Here is a 17,500-nt window from a genome sequence, read left to right on the forward strand (position 1 = left end):
AGGGTTCCCCAAACCAATCAGGGAAGTGATTCCACGATTGGTCAGAAACGACCCGGGAGCGGTCTCATAAACAAAGGGGCTGATAGAGAGGGGCGGGCACAGCCCACCCGAGACAGACGTCCTCACAGACTCCCCTCACTAACAGCTGACGGAGGGCTTTGTCTTTCCTTCACCAATCCCCCCCTCAAAGGGCAGCCCTTAAATCTGACCTGCAGCCCCCTTTAAAGAACACAAAGGCCCAGGAGAAGGAGACACCGGTCAGACCTCAGAGACCCCCCTCTGGTCCCCCCCCCGGCGGGGGGGGGGCAGGGGGGCGCTGTAACTGCTGTTCTAACCGTGTTCTCTGTTGTCCCGGGGCGCGGCGGCGGCGGCGGCGGCAGCGGTCACAATAAACTACCACCACACCACGGGCAGCCGCGCGCCGTCGCTGGACGACGACGAGGAGGAGGAGGACAGGCTGCACGCCATGCTCTCAATGATCTGCTCGCGGAACCTCACAGACCCCAATGTCATGAAAGGTTTTTATCACCTTTTAAAAAACACAGCACCCCCCTCCCACCCCCTACCCTCCTGAACCCCATGCCCTGCGTCACGCCATCCTGAATAACCCCTCCCACCATCACCCCTCCCCTCATCCTGTCCTGTCTCTAACCCCTCCCCCGCCTCTTGCTCCTCCGCTAACCCTCAGCCTGACTGCCCGCCTGCCGCCTCCTCCCCCTGGCTGCAATCTCTACACCCCCCCCCCCCCCCCCGTCTCTCTCCGGTGTAACCCAACAGTGAGTTGTAGGGTGTGTGCATGTGTGTGTGTGTATATGTGTGTGTGTGTGTGTAAATGAGGAGGTGTTGTCATGACAACCGTGGCTGGGGGTTGGGATGTGGATCCTGGTTGTCGAAATCACACGGGGCCGTGTGTGTGTCTGCGTGTCCCCCCCCCGGGGAGGAGCAGTGTGTGTATGTCCCCTGTTGCACGGCGAAACGGTGGATGTTTGTGTCTTTAGGTTGAGCTTGTTGTGTTTCACGCTCACGGGGTTGACAGGCCGGCTCCCTTAGACCCCTGGAGCCCGACGACGTGCGCGTATTCATCTCCAGACGGATACGTTTGAAAGAGCTTGAATCTGGCATCAGACAAATCATATGCGCGAGATCATAGACAAACTGTGTTGTGGACTGTACATGAACCCTGTGACAATAGTGCATGTTTCAAGCAGTATACACGATGGAGGCTTAATACGGCGACATGACGCGGCTGCGCTGTGATAAGACAACGGCGCAAGGGGACGTCTTGTGGCAGAGTTTGCGTCGCCACGTCGCTCGCGGACCCCCCGCTGGTCCGAGACGCAGAGCAGCAGGTAGAGGAGCGCGATCAGAGAGGGAGGTGGGGGAGCAGGGTGTGTGTGTGTGTGCGTGTGTGTGTGTGTGTGTGTGTGTGTGTGTGTGTGTGTGTGTGTGTGTGTGTGTGTGTGTGTGTGTGTGTGTGTGTGTGTGTGTGTGTGTGTGTGTGTGTGTGTGTGTGTGTGTGTGTGTGTGTGTGTGTGTGTGTGTGTGGGGGGAGTGTTATACAGAATGTTATACCTGATGTACCGGCGCCGTACAACTGTCTAAAAATAGCCCAGAGTGCGTCGCTGTGTGTGTGTTGTCGTGGAAACCCCTGGGGCCGCGTAGCGAGGCCAGATTGAGCTCCAGGCCATTCATGTTTTCTAGTTATTTTCAGACCGTCTTACACACCTGAGTGTGCGTCAGGATGTCCTGGGGTCGATTCCCGTGTTTTGATCGCCTAGTTGGCCCTGTGCTTCCATCTGATTCCATTGGATTTCAAGTATTGAGTGGTAGCCTTGGGATATCGCGTGTCCGATTTGTAGAATTCCCTTTCATCTACCTATACCAGCTAGTGAGAAGAATAGAAATATTGACACTGCAACACCAAGGGTTTCTATCCACTTGTTAGTATGGAGACGCAGGCCTGTGAGGTCGACAAGCAGGCCTACCTCCTGGCTCAGACATCAGCACAGCTTTTAGTGAAAATATACTGCTTTCTCTTCCCATGGACTGTCAACATTGATTCACACACTTCCCAAAATCCCCTTCAGGAGTGAAGCTAGACATTCGAGTTTGGACCTCTTGTCTATAAACTGTACCTCTATGGATGGTTCCTCCCCTGTAGGAAGGTAAAATAGCAGCTCTGAAGGCACCCTCGCCACTGTTGGGTTGGGTGAATGCGCTGGCTAGGTTCTGCTTTGGTGTTTCGCTCTGACGTACGCACTGCTTTTAATTTCTCACTTTGCATTATCTTTACTCTGCTGCGTTCTCTGCAAACGTCTCCTCTCTGTCCCCGTCCCCGTCCCCTTCACATGCAACCTGCTTGACCCTTTTGCATGGGAAGAACACCTCCTTCATTGTTGTGGTTGTTTTTAATCAAACAACGGGTTTGTAGTTTGGCTTATTGGTTCCACAGAATATTATTTTCCAATACCTCATAACCTCTTTTGTCGTCACATTTGTTTCATTTTTTCGTTTTTGTTCATTTTGGTTTGGGCGTAACTCTCTTCTGTGCAATTTTTTTTATTTGTTTTTTTTTATTTGTTTTTAATCGCTGCAATGCTGTTCACTGTAATTCTTCACTAACCTCACCATTACCCCCACCTCTCCTTCCCCCCCTCCCCTCCCCCTCTCCATCCTCAAGATTTGATTTGTGGCTGTGGGGTTCCGCAGTGGGTGAGCGTGGGAGTCCTCCTCTTGAGTGCTTGTATGACTCGACCACAACGCACTAAATTAAATAAGACCACACACACCACCAGTTGAAGGCGTGGCGGCTTTTAAAAGGGGCGTAAAGCGCAGTACAGCGTGCAGAGGGAAGGGGTCGCCACCTGGCTCTTCTCCCCGTCCCTCTTTTGGGTTGAACTCTTTTTCTTATGATTTGTAATTATAATGTACATTATAATGTACATTATTATTATTATTATTATTATTAATATTAATATTATTATTCATATTTTTCATATGATTTTCTATGGGGTGGGTGAGTCTGATTCCAAAGCACAGCTACATATTATTTAGGACAGGTCATCCGATCCAACCTGAAGAATTAAGGAGAAGAGCATTTCTATAATGGTTTTATTTTTCTCAATGATTAATGATTTTGTTAGTTTTTTTGTTTATTTTAGTTTCTGTGCCTGTTCATTGTCAGTTTTTTTTTGTCGTTTGGTGTGGGCTTTTTCTTGTACGGTTCTGGCTGCATCCATTGTGCATGGCCTGGACATCAGCAACATCCTATCTATGATACTATAACCCTCTCTCTCTCTCTCTCTCTCTCTCTCTCTCTCTCTCTCTCTCTCTCTCTCTCTCTCTCTCTCTCTCTCTCTCTCTCTCTCTCTCTCTCTCTCTCTCTCTCTCTCTCTCTCTCTCTCTCTCTCTCTCTCTCTCTGTTCACCCTGTCTTATTATATCTGCCTCTCTTAACGGGCCCTTGGTTATTACTACTTACTATAGTAATGACCAGGGAGTGGATATACGCCCATTTCCTGGTCGGACCAACTTCTTTCTTCTTCATTTTTGAATGCACCCGGAACAAGCATGGCTCCCCTCCATCCCCTGTAACAGTCCATCCCCCAGAATGCACTGCTGTACCTGCCTTCCAAATGTCGTCTTCCTCATCCTCATTACTCCTACAGGGTTTTCTTTCCAAGATATACTTTGTTATACCAGCTCTTGTTGCAAGATGAGTGAATAACCATTTTTTTCTCTCCATATAAATGAGGATGTCTTAATATGACAGTTTGATCGTTTGGAAACATATCATGTATTTAATACGGTTGTTCATTGAATGAGGAACCTGTCTCATGATGTTTTGCTCCTGAAAAAAAAAGTTGAGGATCCAAACCAGACCTTAATTCAACAGAATGGTATGGTTTTTCAGATTGGCTAACTGAGGTGTAGGTCATTTTCGTCATTTTGTTAGCTTTGTTTCTAAGCATTGAGACCTCTCTCTCTCTCTCTCTCTCTCTCTCTCTCTCTCTTTCTCGCTTGTCTCTTCCATGATCTCTCTCGCCCTTCCTTCTCACCTTCCCTCCTTCTGGCTCAGATCACGGCGATACATCGGAGATGCAGGCCTTTGGCAGCAGCCCATCGTCGTGGCAACAGGCTGAGCTTACGAGCCACTTGTCATCATGCCTGTCCTGTTCCACAGGTGGCAGCAATGCGTCCTTCGACTCCACTTGCACCTGTATCCACGAAACCTCCGATATACACACGTATGTTCTTCATCCGCTGCTCTTGATGGAAAGGGTTTAACTTTGGCTTAAAGACTATCCAATCACTGAACCAGTTATTAAACCTCATAAATGTTATTTCCTGTCTGTACTCAGTTCCTATTTTTATGTGAGATTAAACTGATTTGAACCAGCCATGAACAGCAATTGCAATAAGATGTGTTTCCCCAGCGATGGTGTTGTCCCTGCAGTTTAGTTTTAGTGTATCATGCTTCTTTAAACACGACTGCAGGGAATCACTGGAGGGCATTTTGGATTGCAGGCAGTGGAGCAGTAGCTGCACCTCGTGACTGACTGATTTATTTGTGTATGTTTGTTGTCAGGATCCCATTGAAGATGCTTTGCCAGAACATGAAGAGGCAAATTGTCTCCCGGGCCTTTTATGGATGTGAGTATAACACCTTACTGATGCACCATCTCTAGAGGACGGGTCGGTGGATTTCTCCTCGTGGTGGTGACTACCGGGACAAGATATATCGACTCAATACCCATGTTGCAATATCACACCGCGCAATTGGCTACGAGACTTAAACCGCTATCAAATGACGTCCATTGGCCGGTTTCTCTGTCAATAGCAAGTATGAGTGCACAGGTCCACTAACAATGGGGTACGCACCCTATGGAGCGTACCCCGACCGAAGGGGGTGAACCTTTGATTGGGAGAAGAGAAAGAGCCCTCGGTCACACTTGTCGTTTCAATGCAGCCTTTATCATCCAATCACGGCAGGAGGCAATAAAGGTCAGGTCTGGACGGCCCCAGATCGGATCCTGCTCACATTGTGATCCGATTGGGCTAGAGCACATAGAGCACATCCTGAGGTGGTCAGGCTTAGTTCGTTGTTGAGTGTCGAGGTGTCCCTGAGCAAGACACCTGACCGCAACTGCTCCCGACGAGCTGGCTGCGCCTTGCATGGGTGACTACACCATGAGTGTGTGTATGAATTGTTTCTTTGGATATTAGCGTCGGCCAAAATGCCCTAAATGTGACAAAATGGAAATGTTAACAACAATGTGGGCCCACATTGTGGGCAGGTAAACACCGCCAGACACACAGAGACACACAGCGGTGATCATATCTCTGTGCCTCATCACTTATTCAGAGCATGATATTTAATGGCCAATATATTTCTTACTCAAAAACAATGACGTTCAAGCTGCATAAGGTGCTACCGAGATGTGAATATTTGAATACATCACCACAGCAGCGCTACGCTGGGCAGTGGAGGACTCAGGGGGGGGGGGCAGGGGGGGCAACCGCCCCCCCCCCCACGTGGCTCAATGGTTGAAAAATCGCGCTAAAGTGCCCTTCAAGAGTGTCAAAAACGAGAGGAAATTCCTTATTGGCTGCCCTTTTCACGTGCAAAACATGATTAGGTGCCCTCTAGGGTGCTCCTTCATACAATAAATGATGATGATGTGCCCTCTAGAACAAGAAAATTCAATGACGTGCCTTAATGAGTGCCCTTATAGTCCCCTTCTGCTCGTCTAGTGCCCTTTTAGTGCCCCCTTTAGTACCCTGATAGTGTCCTTCTGCCTGTCTGGTGCCCTTCTAGTGCCCTGATAGTCCCCTTCTGCCCGTCTGGTCCTTCTAGTGCCCTGATAGTCCCCTTCTGCCCGTCTGGTCCTTCTAGTACCCTGATAGTGCCCTTCTGCTCGTCTGGTCCTTATAGTGCCCTTCTAGTGCCCTTCCAGTGCCCTTCTAGTGCCCTGATAGTGCCCTCTGCTCGTCTGGTCCTTATAGTGCCCTTCTAGTGCTCTTCTGCCCGTCTGGTGCCCTTCTAGTGCCCTTCTGTCTGTCTGGTGCCCCCATGGTTGAAAAAGTGTGCTAAAGTGCCCTCTATGGTGGTGAAAATGAGAGAAAGTGCCTTATTGGCTGCCATTTACACGTGAACAAAAATTAATGAGTGCCCTAGGTTGCCCCTGATGATGATGATGTGCCCTCTGGAGCAAGAATATGGCAAACCGAAAAAAACATGTTGTGGTTAGCTATTGAGGTGCAGACGTTCCTCTCTTTGGTAGCTGAAGAACGGGGAATGCGAGGTGTTGCTTTCATGTGGCGTCGCCCTGACAAACAGCTACATCGAGTGGTACTTCAATCTCCACTGGATAACGAAGCAAAAAGCGGATTAAGGGTATGTCAGTACCCATAGGGGAAAAGCACAATTAGATGCCAAATTAAAAAAACTTAATATTTTCAGTTTGCATAATCCGTTTAAAATGTATATACATTTTTTGAGCGTTCAAGATCATTCAAGTGTAGGTCATTTCATGCAAGAGAGACGATAATGGTCAGCTATCACCTCAACATGAAGAAAAAACTTCCTTAAATGTTTCCGTAGCTGGCTGTCAGCGGTCAAAGACTGTATGGTAGCGGCACATTGAATTTTCTCCAGTCTAATTTTTACTTAAATGTTAGTAAAGATGAAAGCAGTAAGGCATCCTCCTTTCTTTGGCTAAAATGTGAAAGTGCACAATGATTTGAACAACTCATTTTGGTGTTTATAAAGTCGCTAGAATGAGGGGAAACAGTGTCTTTGAAGTAAAAAAAAAATTCTGGGGGGGGGGACCCCCAGACCCCCCGTTTCAATCATGAGCCCAACTATTCTTTTAAGTGCTACATGGAGATGTAACAAGTGCCCCGAATGGGACCTTCAAGGCAGCGCTTGCTAAGGTTAGGGGATAGGACCTTTCAGGCAGCGCTGCCTTTAAGGCTCCGTTGGGGGAACAAAACACCATCAAGTTAGAAAAGCCACTGTGTCCGCTGGTGGGGCCCCATGTTGTCCAGAATGTGCCCTTTTTATTTTTTCGCCCCTGCCCTTCAAACAGTCTGAGTCCGCCACTGACGCTGGGATATCATTTTCTTTCAGTCTGTATATCGGATCGTCCCTGGCTGGCATTCGTTATTGTAAAGCTTTTTATCTTACAAGGAACAGATCCGGCCACAGAGTGCGTATTCAAGTGTTGAGGGTGGACGTCGGACGTGTGTTTCCGATCTGGCCTTTCTGATCGCAAAAGCTGCATTGGACTGTGTGTGTGGTTGACATACTTATTGTTGTTAGCCTGTACTGGGTAGCCTCTACCAGTGAGGAGAAGGGGTAAGTGCCCAATGTCTTCTACAAGTGCGGTGATGGGCCCTGTGTCGGATACAAATTTCTTCTTCTCATTTGTTTTTTAAGTGTATTTTTCCTGTAGACATGGGCTTTATTTATTGGACACCGATCCAATATGAATATTTTAAACCCTTGTGTTGTCAGAACACTTGCTGTTTTGATATGTTATGAATAATTCTTTATGTACTTCACAAAATCATCTTTTGTCAATACCGTGCACCCCCACTGCTTTGGTAAAGGGTTCCACTCTCTCAGGCAGAGGCATGTCTGGTCATTACTTCGTGAAAACATGGCAGCTTGAGAAGGGCTTTGAATTGGATTAGATAATATAATTGATCCCAAACGGGAAATCTGGGTCCCACAGTACACAGTACAGGCTAGCAGTAGAATAAAAAAAGATATCAATTACAAACCAATGATACATTACATTTACATAAAATATGTAAACATGCACAATGGTAGTATTATGAATCGTAGATGCAATGTAGATTCATTTGTTTGGAGTCGATGCAGGGGATAGATTTGTAGATGAACCCATTGAATCCGTTTGTCAGCACAGTTTTGTTTCTGCGGGCAGCAGGGTGAGGGCGTTCTCCTTTCCGCTCGGTGCCGTTGTATCTGTGTCTGAACACCACCTCCCGTCTCCCCAGGGCTGGCCTACTGCCGACACCTGTCCACAGTGCGCACTCACCTGTCGGCCCTGGTCCATCACAACATCGTGCCCCCGGACAAGCCCTGCGAGGCGGCCGGAGGCCTGAGCAAGGAGGTATGGAGCAAGTACCAGAAGGACTGCAAGGTGGGTGGAGCGGCTGGAGACCAGCTGCACTCTCGTCAATGGCCCTCGCGGTATCCCGTGTGTCACCCTGACACCATCGTTTTTCCGATGTAGCGTCAGCCACTAGCATTGAAGAGGCACACAGAACCAGAAGAGGGTTTACATTGTAGAATGGGTGCAATAGCAAGTGAGTTATTGCAAGGTTATTATCATGAAGTGGCTCCATAAGAGGTTGTCAAGAGGAGAGATAAACGGTCACCGCGTCATCTTTTTCAAGTGCATCGTTCATTGAGAAGATGCCTCAGCTCAAGATTAACTTTATCGTCCAACAGAGTGGAACATCTGGTGTGGGCTTTCACCCTAAAGACAAAGAAATGCACCAAGATTCTAGTTAATACATGCATGCACACACGCACACACACACACACACACACACACACACACACACACACACACACACACACACACACACACACACACACACACACACACACACACACACACACACACACACACACACACACACACACACACACACACACACACACACACACACACACACACACATACTCTCACACACACTCTCACATACATTGAAACATACAAAAATTCATACATGCAGCAAGGTTCCTAAAAAAAGCTTGTGCCATCATATGCATCCAGAAGTAAAGGGAGGTCATGTCACTATAGGGCCCATGGAGCTGGGCTCCAGTGGGGATCGTACCCAGAACATACCAGCTTGTAGTCAGACTACTCTGCTCTTTAGGTATATATTAAATGTGGGTCTTTTATTAATACAGTAGGGTTATTAGGCTGGTCTCTGGTGCTTCCTGAGTTATATTTGTATCCACTTTCAATCTCACTGGCAAAATCATTACTAATTTACACTCTCTTCCTGGATGTGCTATCTTGGGCGACTGTGCTCATCTATCTCCATCTCTCCTTCGCATTGATCTTAATGTGTTCTCTCTCCCCGCTGCTCCTCACATAACTCACTCCTCTTTTAGCCCCACACGCTTCCCCATCCGCCGTCCAGCCTCACGGCTCTGCATGTTCCTGTAGCTTTGTTTATGTCTGGGTTTTACCGTTGGCACAACCGTAACGTTAAAAGGATTAAATAGGATGAATATGTCAATTTAAATGGATGTGTTTATTTATTGACTTATTTTCTACGCTTCACGCACAGTCATAGCCCTCTGGAGTCGGACGAGAACCTTCTGACACATTGTATCCGTTATTTGATGTATCATTATTATTATTATTATTATATTGTATTATAGAAGGACATAGCAGCGGCCCTTCAGTGATTATCCAAAATTATGTGGTAGCACAGGGCGTTAGCCAAGTCTCTCTCTCACTCTCTTTCCCACTCTCTTTCAACCCTTCTCTCTCTCTCTCTCTCTCTCTCTCTCTCTCTCTCTGTCTCTCTCTCTCTCTCTCTCTCTCTCTCTCTCTCTCTCTCTCTCTCTGTCACCCTGTTTCCCAATCAATTCCTTTTTATTTGATAAAGCTTTATTGGCATAAGATTGAAATAAAAAAGGGTTTTGCAAAGCATGGTAATAAAAATAAATGCATTACAATGAATGAATACAATGCATGAAACAAGTGTGTGTGTGTGTGTGTGTGTGTGTGTGTGTGTGTGTGTGTGTGTGTGTGTGTGTGTGTGTGTGTGTGTGTGTGTGTGTGTGTGTGTGTGTGTGTGTGTGTGTGTGTGGGTGTGTAAATATGTATGGATATAAACAATACAAAAATACACGTTTGTAAAAGGAAACGGCCCAATCCATTGCCCTCTCTCTAAAGTACATTGAAATAATATTTTTTTGATCTTTTGATTTTTTGAACAATGTATGATATTTTGCTGATCTCCCTCTCACCCTTTCTCTCCCCCTCTCTGCCAGTAGAACTACAAGGAGCTGGAGCTGCTGCGGCTGGTGTACTACGGCGGGGTTCAGCCGGAGATCAGGAAGGAGGTGTGGCCCTTCCTCCTGGGGCACTACAAGTTTGGCATGCCCAAGAAGGACATGAGCCAGGTGAGACCCACACGAAGCACCAGTACCATCGGTTCAGAGTCCATACTGTGAACCCATGGGACAGGTGAGACCCACACGAAGCACCAGTACCATGGGTTCATAAGCAATACTGTTTCACAACTGCAACTGTATGGACAGTTTAGTGGTCATAGTGAAATTGTGTCTCTTAACATCTCACATCGCTATATGTGAATGAACAGTCTGTGGATTTATTCTTTTCAATTCGTATCTATTTTCATCAACTACTTTTTTCCTGTACTTTCTGCTGTGGCATCAAAATTGTCTGCCTGGGAGCAACAAAGTACTATCTTATCATCATATCTTATGTGTCAGACATTTCTGTAATCAATTTGATAATGTATTATGTGTAGGGTAGGAGATAAGGTAATTGTGCGTGCGTGGATGCATGCGCGTGTGAATCCCTTTTTTACCTGGATAACGTGACCGTTGCCGATAGTTTCCCGCCTGACCCCCTCTGCCCTCTCCTCTGTGTGTGTCTCTCCTCTGCTCTCTCCTCTGTGTGTGTCTTTCCTCTGTGAGTGCTCTCTCCTCTTTGTGTCTCTCCTCTTTGTGTCTCTCCTCTGTGTGTGTTTCTCCTCTGTGCGTCCTCTCTGTGTGCTCTCTCTATCTCCTCTATGTGTCTGTGTGCTCTCTCTCTCTCCTCTCTATGTGTCTGTGTGCTCTCTCTCTCTCCTCTCTGTGTCTGTGTGCTCTCTCTCTCTCCTCTCTATGTGTCTGTGTGCTCTCTCTCTCCTCTCTATGTGTCTGTGTGCTCTCTCTCTCTCCTCTATGTGTCTGTGTGCTCTCTCTCTCTCTCTCCTCTATGTGTCTGTGTGCTCTCTCTCTCCTCTCTATGTGTCTCTGTGCTCTCTCTCTCCTTTCTATGTGTCTGTGTGCTCTCTCTTTCCTCTCTATGTGTCTGTGTGCTCTCTCTATCTCCTCTATGTGTCTGTGTGCTCTCTCTCTCCTCTCTATGTGTCTGTGTGCTCTCTCTCTCTCCTCTATGTGTCTGTGTGCTCTCTCTCTCCTCTCTATGTGTCTGTGTGCTCTCTCTCCTCTCTATGTGTCTGTGTGCTCTCTCTCTCCTCTCTATGTGTCTGTGTGCTCTCTCTCTCTCTCCTCTCTATGTGTCTGTGCTCTCTCTCCTCTCTCTGTGTCTGTGTGCTCTCTCTCTCCTCTCTATGTGTCTGTGTGCTCTCTCTCTCTCCTCTCTATGTGTCTGTGTGCTCTCTCTCCTCTCTATGTGTCTGTGTGCTCTCTCTCTCTCCTCTCTATGTGTCTGTGTGCTCTCTCTCTCTCCTCTCTATGTGTCTGTGTGCTCTCTCTCTCTCCTCTCTGTGTGTCTGTGTGCTCTCTCTCTCCTCTCTATGTGTCTGTGTGCTCTCTCTCTCTCCTCTCTATGTGTCTCTGTGCTCTCTCTCTCCTCTCTATGTGTCTGTGTGCTCTCTCTCTCCTCTATGTGTGTCTGTGTGCTCTCTCTCTCTCTCTCCTCTCCATGTGTCTGTGTGCTCTCTCTCTCCTCTATGTGTCTGTGTGCTCTCTCTCTCCTCTATGTGTATGTGTGCTCTCTCTCCTCTCTATGTGTCTGTGATCTCTCTCTCTCTCTCTCTCCTCTCTATGTGTCTGTGTGCTCTCTCTCTCTCCTCTCTCTGTGTCTGTGTGCTCTCTCTCTCCTCTCTATGTGTCTGTGTGCTCTCTCTCTCTCCTCTCTCTGTGTCTGTGTGCTCTCTCTCTCTCTCCTCTCTATGTGTCTGTGTGCTCTCTCTCTCTCCTCTCTATGTGTCTGTGTGCTCTCTCTCTCCTCTCTATGTGTCTGTGTGCTCTCTCTCTCTCTCTCTCCTATCTATGTGTCTGTGTGCTTTCTCTCCTCTCTATGTGTCTGTGTGCTCTCTCTCTCCTCTCTATGTGTCTGTGTGCTCTCTCTCTCCTCTCTATGTGTCTCTGTGCTCTCTCTCTCTCCTCTATGTGTCTGTGTGCTCTCTCTCTCCCCTCTATGTGTCTGTGTGCTCTCTCTCTCCTCTCTATGTGTCTGTGTGCTCTCTCTCTCCTCTATGTGTGCTCTCTCTCTCTCCTCTCTATCTGTCTGTGTGCTCTCTCTCTCTCCTCTCTATGTGTCTGTGTGCTCTCTCTCCTCTATGTGTGCTCTCTCTCTCTCCTCTCTATGTGTCTGTGTGCTCTCTCTCTCCTCTCTATGTGTCTCTGTGCTCTCTCTCTCTCTCCTCTATGTGTCTGTGTGCTCTCTCTCTCTCCTCTCTATGTGTCTCTGTGCTCTCTCTCTCTCTCCTCTATGTGTCTGTGTGCTCTCTCTCTCTCCTCTCTATGTGTCTCTGTGCTCTCTCTCTCTCTCTCCTCTATGTGTCTGTGTGCTCTCTCTCTCTCTCCTCTCTATGTGTCTGTGTGCTCTCTCTCTCTCCTCTCTATGTGTCTGTGCTCTCTCTCTCTCCTCTCTATGTGTCTCTGTGCTCTCTCTCTCTCTCCTCTATGTGTCTGTGTGCTCTCTCTCTCTCCTCTCTATGTGTCTGTGTGCTCTCTCTCTCCTCTATGTGTGCTCACTCCTCTCTATGTGTGTCTCCCGTGAAGACGGACGAGAAGATCAGCGAGCGCTACCAGCAGGTGATGAAGGAGTGGAAGGCCTGCGAGGTCATCGTCAAGCACCGGGAGAAGGAGGTGCAGTCGGCCATCTTCGCCAAGCTGTCGTCGGGCAGCAGCATCGACAGCCACGTGCTGCGCCTCATCCACAGAGACTCCACCCTCAGCAACGAGGTCGGGAACACACGCATCTCTCACACAGAGTTTAAGAGTACCTGACCACCAGTCGACTCCAGCAGTGCCACGCAAATTGCAGCATAATATTATGAATGATATATTTTTTATAAATATATAAGCATATACTCCTCAGCTATATATAAAGGGGAACCATAATGCTCGGCTATTTTCTAAATAAAGGGAGTACTGCATCAAACAACGTAAGCGACAACATTACAGTTTGATTACAGTTTGGCTTGAAGGGTGTTCTCCAAGCGGAATGGATGTTGCAGACTGCAATTCTTTAACAATGTGGGGTGCTTAACAGAAGGACATTGATCTCCAATATCATTGTGATGCTCATCACATAAAAATGTATATAATATATAATAGAACATTTCTATCAAAGTCCATGAAACATACTGTCTCGTTATCCGCCACTAGTATACCTTACATCTAAGCATGAAATAAAACGGGTGAATGAATGAAATTAACTACTTAGTTGACCTTTTGCCCCCTGTTACTAAGCAACCCCCTCGTCTCCCTACCAACACGCCAACACACCAACACCTACAGGTGTTCATGTCTGTGGACGAGCCCGACCTGGGCGGGCCGGACGCCCCCGGCCGGGGCGACGGCCCCCCCGGTATGACCACCCTGGTCCCGCCGGCCGCGCTGGGCCCCGAGGAGAGGCCCCTGGTGGAGTTTGACTCGCCCGACTCGGGCCTGCCGTCGTCCAGGAACTACTCTGTGGCCTCGGGACACTCCCAGATCCTCTCCAGCATCGATGACGGGCAGAGCATGGAGGACGAGGGCCCCGGGGGGGAGGAGGGCCCCAGGCGAGGAGGAGGAGGACGGGGGGCCCCTGAGGAGGGCCAGGGCAGCTCCAGTCGGGAGTCTCTGAGTGAGGAGAGGCTGTGCAGCCAGCTGGACAAACTGGGGACCAGCTCCGAGTGCACCCCGCACTTCCTCTCCTCCTACACCGTATGTGTACACACGCACACACACGCACGCACACACACACACACGCACACACACACACACACGCACACACACACACACACACACGCATACACATACACATACATGCACACACACACACACACGCACACACACACACACACACACACACACGCATACACATACACATACATGCACACATACACACACGCACAGGCACACACATCCACGCATACACACACACACGCACATGATACTAGTATCATGTGACAATGTCGATGTTACATTAGTAGTTATCTCTGAGAGGCTATACCTTAAAGGGATACTTCATCGGTGGAGATATGAAGGTTATATGAAGTAAATAATCATATGTATTATAAATGTGCTAGAAATTAATTAAATCGGTTCATCCTAGCCTGAGAAAAGGCTGAAAGTGTCTCTCTCGCTCAAAAGTAAGAAATCCTAAAACTACCACAGTGCATTGCACCCGCTGCACCGCCGCCTGTTTCCTTCTGGAGGGGGAAGGACCCATGGTCCTAGCGCGAGTGGTAGCGCGAGAAAACTTTGTGTAAACATATCCCCGTGATACGTTGACTAGTTTAGACTTCTGCCCTCATTTCCATATTACCGTACAGCATAAAAACATTTGCTAATTACAGTAGCTCAGCATATCAAGTATTTGTACTCAACATTTTCTCCCCAGTTGAAATAAGTGTTTATCATATACGGTAGGCCTACTTTAGTATAACAGCACTTGGGTTAGTTAACAAATCACATCAACCAACATGAATTGTTTGAACTATTTACAAAAATAAAACATTTGCTAGAGGCATCTACTGTCTCCTGGTAGCCACGGTACTGCTTATCTTGTGCTGGGTAATTAGCTCTGATGGCCTGGACAGCACAGGAAGCCGATACTGTCTGAGAAAGAAAGAGCAACAACATTAGCAAAGCAACATAAAAATGATGCCTTGAGTAGCCTATACAGCATTGCACAGACTTCAAGCTAACGTAACGTAGCCTATAGTCTGCCAATAAGATCGGCTACTTTCGGATAACTACATTGTAACGTTCCCCGGGACCCAAAACTATTGTAGCCAAAAAAATAAACACTTACTCTATGCTCAGACGTCTGTTTCTCCCGGAGGGCTTTGGCTTTCGTTTCGAGTTCACTTTCTGTGTCTGGAAATATGTATCCAATACCCAACTGTTCAGATGAGTCGTAAAGCCTGGGTGAGAGGTTGCACACATGGCCCCGTCCTCGCCAGATTCAGCCATTTATTCTCGAAGAAACTGGCATCGCTGAAATTCGCTGCAGCACAGGGACTCTGTGTTAGTGTCTATAGGCGAACAGAGCAAACCGGCGCGCTCCGGCTCCTCGTCCTCGGCAACAGGCAAGGCTTGGTCAGCTGCAGCCGCAGCTGCCTCTCCCTTTATTTGTGTCAATTCTTCCTGGCTGTATTCTGGCTCGTACTAATAGCCCTGAATGTCCAAATCTAACAATAGATTTTCAAAATCCACGGCTGTTTCACACTGCAAATTTGTTCTCGCGGTGAAGAAACATGGAGGACATTGTGTTTACATCTCGTACGCAAGCTCCCGCCCCCCCCCCCCCCCCCCCATCATTCCTTATTGCAATGTGTGGTTTGTAGTCCTCGCCCTTCTAGCAGGCAAGCAAAGTTCTCCCGAGATGACGTCAAACGCGTCATTTGACGTCATCTCAAATTCGATAAGGAAAGCTGGGCCACGGGATGACTGGGTTAGACTTTGGGAAAAAAAAACTTTTTTTTATATTACAATAGCGATTTTATGATGATAGAACGCCGGTTCTGAATGGGTGAAGTATCCCTTTAATTTAATTCTAATTATCTTATATTAATAATTTCCGTCTCGTGACTTCATGTTCCCCCGCCCGCGCTCTTCCTCTCTGGGGAATGATAGTGAGATACCTCAGCCAGCTTACCAGCTGGCTGGCATGGAGCAGAGAAGGGAGAGGGTATTATTATCATTATGAAAAACCAAACCAATTTTTTCTTTCAACCCACGTATTGGACAATAACAACAAGGATTGGTAAAAATCCAACCTATAAGGACACCGATTTTCTTTGTGAATGAATAATGTATCGTAAGAAAATACAGGGTGCATAAATATAGACAACCCTATCTTAAATGAAAACCATACCTGGAGATTGGCATGGTTTTATTTCAGTTAGCCTATTTGCTGGTTTGATTTTCATTGAGAAATCATTAGGCTAACTAACAGCTATTAGGCTGAAAAGAACCATGCCAATCTCGAACCATGCCATCGATACATTATTCATTCACAAAGAAAATTGGTGTCCTTATAGGTTGAATTTTCCTCATTTGTTTAATTAAGGCAATAAGATCAATTTCCAAAAGATTATTTTTTATTCCTCTTTTTAGTCTACTTTAGCATGGGTGCCTAAACTTATGCTTACCACTGAATATATTATAATAATCAGTTATGATTGGAGATATATTCTCTTGAAGGTGCTCTGCAGGTAGGATATAAGAGATGTATGATTGGTTTGTGATCAGCTGTTAGTGATTGAAATGAGTTCAAGATGAGTCTGTCTGTCTCTGTATGATCAGGGATTTCTTCCCTGATTGGTTATGGGAATCCATTGAGGCTGTCAATCAAAGGGGGGGGGGTGAAAGCCTACTCATGTAAAAGGTTGGTGAAACGTAGTAAAAGAGGAAAAGAGGGAAGGTTTTCTTTGGTTGTGTTGTATAAATATCGTGCTCAATACAACTCCCTACAGAATCTCTAAGCATTCATAAGAAAGTTTCTACTTCCTGAGAATATCTTTAGTACATCGAAAAGAATTTGAAGAAATCGGTGTGATTGCCTTTATTCGTTTACATTCGATGGGGCCTTCAATACTCGACTACAATACCGACCACCACAACACAAACATTGTTTTTTTGTACCTGTAATGTCTTCTATTGGTTCAGTGTTAACAAACCTCATCACCCATCAGCTCTTTGTGTCGTCCATGTGCAGATCGAGCTGCTGGACACGGTTGCCCTCAATCTGCACAGAATAGACAAGGACGTCCAGCGCTGCGACCGCAACTACTGCTACTTCACCGCCGCCAACCTGGAGAAACTGCGCAACATCATGTGCAGGTGAACAAACAGATCTCCCATGCCGCTCATTGACCTCCTGTATGTCTCCGCAATGGGGCTGCAAACCTCCGTCCATCAGTTGAATCGAAAAAGGAACCGACTATATTTTTGATAATCGATGAATCATTTTAAGTAATTTTTCAAGTACAAATACCAAACATTTGCAGCTCAATGCTTTAGTTTGCCCGTGGATCATTATAAAATGTAGCTTTAGCCCTGCGTGGACTCTGGTGACTTGGCCTGGGCTTTTATTTATGACATTGTGTATACTAAACGGTTCCTCAGAGAATGTAATTCTTGGTTGCAGCCCCGGTTCAGACTGGTGATGTTTGGGTTCATTTGTGGACGCCCCATTAGATGGGAGTTCACTGGCCCTTTCTGCCAATGTGGCACATGTTGTGTCATTCTGTGATCTGGCTCTGGAAACGGGTTTCGGGGGGGGACGGGGACGGGGGACGGGGGGGGT

The 17,500-nt window shown here is 47.2% G+C and overlaps 1 protein-coding gene across 2 annotated transcripts in view; it reads left to right on the forward strand.

The window, feature by feature from the left end:
• The window catches only part of sgsm2 (small G protein signaling modulator 2), a 66,896-nt gene that overhangs the window by 45,608 nt on the left and 3,788 nt on the right, over nucleotides 1–17,500 (forward strand). The window contains exons 12-19 of one of the 2 annotated variants that reach the window (XM_060075974.1): nucleotides 381–518; nucleotides 4,078–4,246; nucleotides 4,588–4,652; nucleotides 8,025–8,170; nucleotides 10,051–10,179; nucleotides 12,760–12,942; nucleotides 13,501–13,908; nucleotides 16,910–17,034. In XM_060075974.1, coding sequence (XP_059931957.1) covers nucleotides 381–518; nucleotides 4,078–4,246; nucleotides 4,588–4,652; nucleotides 8,025–8,170; nucleotides 10,051–10,179; nucleotides 12,760–12,942; nucleotides 13,501–13,908; nucleotides 16,910–17,034 — 1,363 coding nt within the window. The remainder of the gene's footprint in view (nucleotides 1–380; nucleotides 519–4,077; nucleotides 4,247–4,587; nucleotides 4,653–8,024; nucleotides 8,171–10,050; nucleotides 10,180–12,759; nucleotides 12,943–13,500; nucleotides 13,909–16,909; nucleotides 17,035–17,500) is intronic. The other variant, XM_060075975.1, reaches the window with a different exon arrangement.

This window comes from Gadus macrocephalus, chromosome 16 (assembly GCF_031168955.1).
Source record: "Gadus macrocephalus chromosome 16, ASM3116895v1".
Lineage (NCBI taxonomy): Eukaryota > Metazoa > Chordata > Actinopteri > Gadiformes > Gadidae > Gadus > Gadus macrocephalus.